Source organism: Telmatherina bonti (genome assembly GCF_933228915.1).
Source record: "Telmatherina bonti genome assembly, chromosome: 5".
Lineage (NCBI taxonomy): Eukaryota > Metazoa > Chordata > Actinopteri > Atheriniformes > Telmatherinidae > Telmatherina > Telmatherina bonti.
Window position 1 is genome coordinate 23,411,595 of NC_136623.1, and position 4,932 is coordinate 23,416,526.

The following is a 4,932-nucleotide window of genomic DNA, read 5'->3' on the forward strand; positions in this document are numbered from 1 at the left end:
CTCAACTTTATATTGTAAGCATGTAATAGCAACTTGATAAAAGCTTACAAATGTTAATGTTTGGATTTTTGCTGTGTTCCAGCATTCATTGTTACAGTAAACTCTGTATCTTTGAAGAGCAACTTTGAGCTGTACAAAACCACTGTAAACGAGATCCTCAGATCAAGTAGGTTAACTAAGTGCTTGCCTAAATAACTCAGTTTTGTCTGCGTTTATCGTTGATTTGCGTTTTATAAAGATTATTATCATCTGTTTTCTAGATGAACTTGTGAATGTGAAAGAGAATTCTGTTCGAGTGTTTGCCAAGAGGCTTCACTGCAAGGGCCAGTTAGACTTGGGAAAGCAGTACCTCATTATGGGCAAAGATGGCTCCACGACTGACTCAAACGGAGCGTGAGTGCACGATAACAAATAATATCAATAAAAGCACCACCTTATATGGACTGATGAACATTTTTTACTCAAACTCTTTTTATAGGATGCAGTACCTGTTGGACTCAAACACCTGGGTGGAAAGAAAGCCTCTGGAGCAAGAGTGCCACAGTGTCAACAGAGCTGCTTGTTATGGGTTTAATAAGTTTGTAGAAGAGTATAAGATGAATGGGTGCACACAGTGAAAAACATATGCACATGTTAGCTTTGATTTCAGCTCCCTGACTGCAGTTTTGTTTCCCATTTGCTGCAGCCAGCATGTCTGTAGAGAGCTTTTCATTTGCTATTTGTTTTACAGTATCATACCATACACTATTAGAACCATCCATCAGTAATGAGTGCTGATCATTATCAGATGACGTGTTAAACCTGTCCTCACCACTTTGTTCTTTTAAGTTGCAACACAGCTTCATTGTCTGTTTTCTGTATGTCTAATACAGCGATGAGCATTTAGGTTAAAATTTACATTGTTTTGATGTTGGTGACCAATGTTTTTTATCATTGCTTATGCGTGTTTAAAGAACTGCTCAAATCAAAAGTGAACACTCAAACAGAAAGTCTGACCAAATATATAAATATATATATTTGTTCTTTCATGTTTCTCCTAGTGTGATTCAGCTTGACTTCACCTTTTCTGTCAAGTACATATTGGTTTTTTCTTTAAATGTTTTCTTTTTACTTCACGGGCAGCAAAGAATCTGAGAGGGGTCTCTGTTCTCAACCCAACCCCGGTCAGTTCGGCCCACTCCTTTTTTAACATCCGCAAGCCGGGGAAAATGGAAGCAATGGGAGTGGTTTTGACCACATGAGACTGATTCACTTGCTCAGACTGCATAATTTAGACCAGTAATTCCCTTATAATTATTAAAGTTCATTATTTAAGAGAATTAATATGTCTTTCTCAAAACTGTTCAAACAGGAGACATGATGTAGAAGTTACTGGGTGTAATTACAGAATTCATAGTGAGGGACGGTGGTGGGGGTGGGGTTTGTGAGTGAGTAGGTGGTGAACAAGCGAAGGCTTATGTGCCTATATTATTCCAATCTCTGAGGCTAGGTCCAATGTAAGCAACACGAGGGCACTGACCATCACTTCAATCGCACCAACCTCAACGCTTGCACTGTTCCAGCCTCACCATTTAACATTACATTCATTTTATTAGATTGGACTAAATAAAAGGTAAATAAATATGCAGATCTCAAAATTACTTCAGTGTGCTGCCAATAGCCAACAGCACATTGGTAAAGATCAATGTTTCACTGTAGTCCCATTAGAAGTAATCAGTGACTTGTCATGTGCACAAAGAGTAAATCTGTCTCCTAAACCCAGAGCTGTCCCAGTAACACTGCCAGTAGCTTATTAAGAGGAATGTTGTACACTGGATTATGGATCATAGTTATGCAGGACTGCAAATTCAACTTCAACTTTTCAACTTTATTTATATAGCGTCAAATCACGGCAATGCCATCTCAAGACGCTTTACAGGCAGAGAGGAAAACGTAATGAAAGCCAATTCATAATAGCCTATAAGGAAACCAACAGATTGAGTTGAGTCCAACTCAATCTCCCATCCTGAGCAAGCACACTGGCAACAGTGGGAAGGAAAAGACTCCCTTTTAACAGGAAGGAAACCTCCGGCAGAACCCGTCTCAAGGACAGGCAGCCATCTGCCTCTACTGTGTGGGGGGAAGAGGACAGAAAGACAACAGACAACAGGAACTGCTACTCCCGGCCAGGGAGACCTGCTGAGACAGGAGACATACATGTTAATGATGCAACACTGTTAAGATAGAAGAAGCTGTTTTCAAAAAGAGGGAATGCTTTTGACATAAAAATATATGCTTACATAAATGTACAAGTGTATGGACACAAACACACACACATTTATATAAAAATATATATATATATATATACATACATATATATATGGACGTTTTTTTTCATGACCAACATTCTGGTTTAGCCTATCACATATCTGTGAACTTTATGAACATTTAATTTAATCAGGTGTATTTTCCAGTCATTACCAGTCATTATATTTAAAGGCCAGGACAAGGTCAGTAGTGTGAGGGTGGTCTAGGTTCAGTTAGAAGTAGAGTAAAAGCTAAGGATTTCCTGGAGGCTGCCAGCAGATGGAGTGGGACTTCCCTCTTTGGAGACCAAGTTTAGAGTTTTTTTTGTATATATTTCATCACGAAACTGTAATTATGACAGCCATTATTCACAGGAAACATTTTATGTCCTGATTTTTTATAATATACTAATTAAGAAAAGTCAGGTGATGTATATAAATGATAACTACTGCTTCAATTTGAAAGTGGTGGTCAGAAGTTGATTGTGATTAATGTATTATATATTTTCCTCTTTGATCAACAGTAATATACAGCAATAACAATAATAAAGGGTGTAATTATTTAATAAATAAATACAAAGAACTGCAGAAGTATGTAAAACACTAAGCATACCCACGCTGCTTGTAGAAGGCTCATTTTCAGCCAGATTCAGCTAGTTTAATGCATATGACAGAAGTAATTGTTACCTCTCATTGATCTTGTTAGTGTTTTAAAACTATTTCAGATTAAACATTGTAAAAGAAAGCTCATTCCCAAATTGCAATTATTAGAAGCATTTTTCAGTCTTCTCTGAAGTAAATGCCCCTGCATCATAAAGCCTACATAAAATATGAGGCTATCTGTCCAACAGCTAATGCTGACCAAATACTAGGTCATTACGACAATGATCTCAACACAGCAGCAACTCAGCAGCATAATAAGAATCCAGCGGTTGCCATGGGTCAGTCAAAGTCCAAATTTCAGCCCAGTAAAATGCTATAGTGGAATCTAAAAAGAGTTGTTCACAAACAAATGTGTGGACACCTTTAAAAGGAGGGTGAGCCATCTTACTCCACTGCTTTAAATGACCCCTAAATTAAATCTTGCTGCATTTCAGTAAGAAGTCAACAGGGGTTTCAGAAGTCAAGTGGCTGATATTTAAACTTGAATATGTTTGTTTAAATTGAGACAATTTACAGCCAAAGTCATCTAAGGGGAGTTAATTTAAGGTATCAATTTTTTTTTAAACTATATCTATCAGCTGACACTTTATAACTTTTAATCAAAGAGTTTTTATAAGCAGTTTTGCTTGTTAAAGAGATTTTTTTTTTAAATTGCCTGCTGATATCCTTACTCTGTCATTCTCTTTTCTAATCAAACTAAAAAAAAACAAAACCTCTCTACTGCGTTTTTTGAGCTATCTCATTTAGTTTCACTCCTTCATGAAAGAATCTTGTATCAACCCTGCATTTTTATTCTCACTGTTTAGGCAATTGATCTGCTTCATTGCTGTGATGCAACAGCACACAGTGAGGTACTTGTCCGTCAGGATCAGAACATGACATGCCCGCCATGAAAGACTTGCTATCTCAGCACATTTATACTCAAAATATCTGTTAGCTAATGTGTTTTACTGTTTGCACTCATTCACTACCTTCTGACCCTTGCAAAGTCAACATTTGTAGAGTAAGAGAAAACCGTCACTTACATTTTCTACAAAAAGACTTTAAACATTGACTATTATATTAAAATTACAAACATCATTCCAGATGAGCATCCAGAGTTCGTTTCAATCATATAAAAAGCTGCAATGATTGTAACTTTTTTTTTTTTCTTGTACATTTTTCAAAAGACCATTAGCTATATGTGCTGTTTGTTCAAAACCCTTTATATACCTGTCTTCATGTGGTTTACAAAAGGTGGGATGGTGGGTGGCCATTTGGTCAGGGATGTAGTGCCTGCACAGAGCATTCCTTAATTCTAGTGGATATTTGGTTACTTACATAACTCCCACGTAGTTACATCTCATTACCTCCAACAAATAGCTTATTCATATAGCGAGAGGTTCCTGTCCCCCAGAATCAGCACTGAATACGAACAGTGTTAAGCTATGTATTCCAGCTGAATCATGATTCTCAAACCTGGACTTTATGCAGTCTGACTGTGTGCTGATTGCGGCCGTCTCTGGTATAAGTCCAGATGTAAATGGCTAACAGGGAATCACTATACGGATCCTTGCAAAGCTACTTATTATTGCTTTACATTATCTGCAGCTTTTAGAATTATACTTTGGATTTTAATGAGCTGATTAATTTCATTTTAAATAAATACACTTACTACACATGGACGGAAGTATCACTTTAGATTTGGTGGATTGAATGTATATTAAAATCATATATTAAACACACACACAAAAGTATGTTCTTTGAGTACAGAATCCAAGAAACTAAATGACCACATTTGACATACAAAACAGTAGAAAAAATTGCAACTCCTTCTTTAAAGCCAACACAAATATTTTCAATGGTGGTTGGAAGTGTGGGACCACGAGGTGTGGTATAAAAGAGTGAGGTGTGTATGTGTGTAAAGGGGGGCTGTTCTTAAGTAGGAGCAGACTTTATCACTCTCGTACTTTCAAGAGTTACTCCTTTCTCTCACCTCTTTCCT

At 37.0% G+C, this 4,932-nt stretch overlaps 1 protein-coding gene across 1 annotated transcript in view; it reads left to right on the top strand.

Moving 5' to 3' along the window:
* The window catches only part of c4b (complement C4B (Chido/Rodgers blood group)), a gene marked incomplete at both ends in the record, with an annotated part of 19,278 nt that extends 18,661 nt beyond the window's left edge, over positions 1-617 (top strand). Inside the window, 3 exons of the mRNA XM_079241108.1 lie at positions 83-166; positions 261-393; positions 479-617. Coding sequence (XP_079097234.1) covers positions 83-166; positions 261-393; positions 479-617 — 356 coding nt within the window. The remainder of the gene's footprint in view (positions 1-82; positions 167-260; positions 394-478) is intronic.
* Positions 618-4,932: the final 4,315 nt, after the last annotated feature.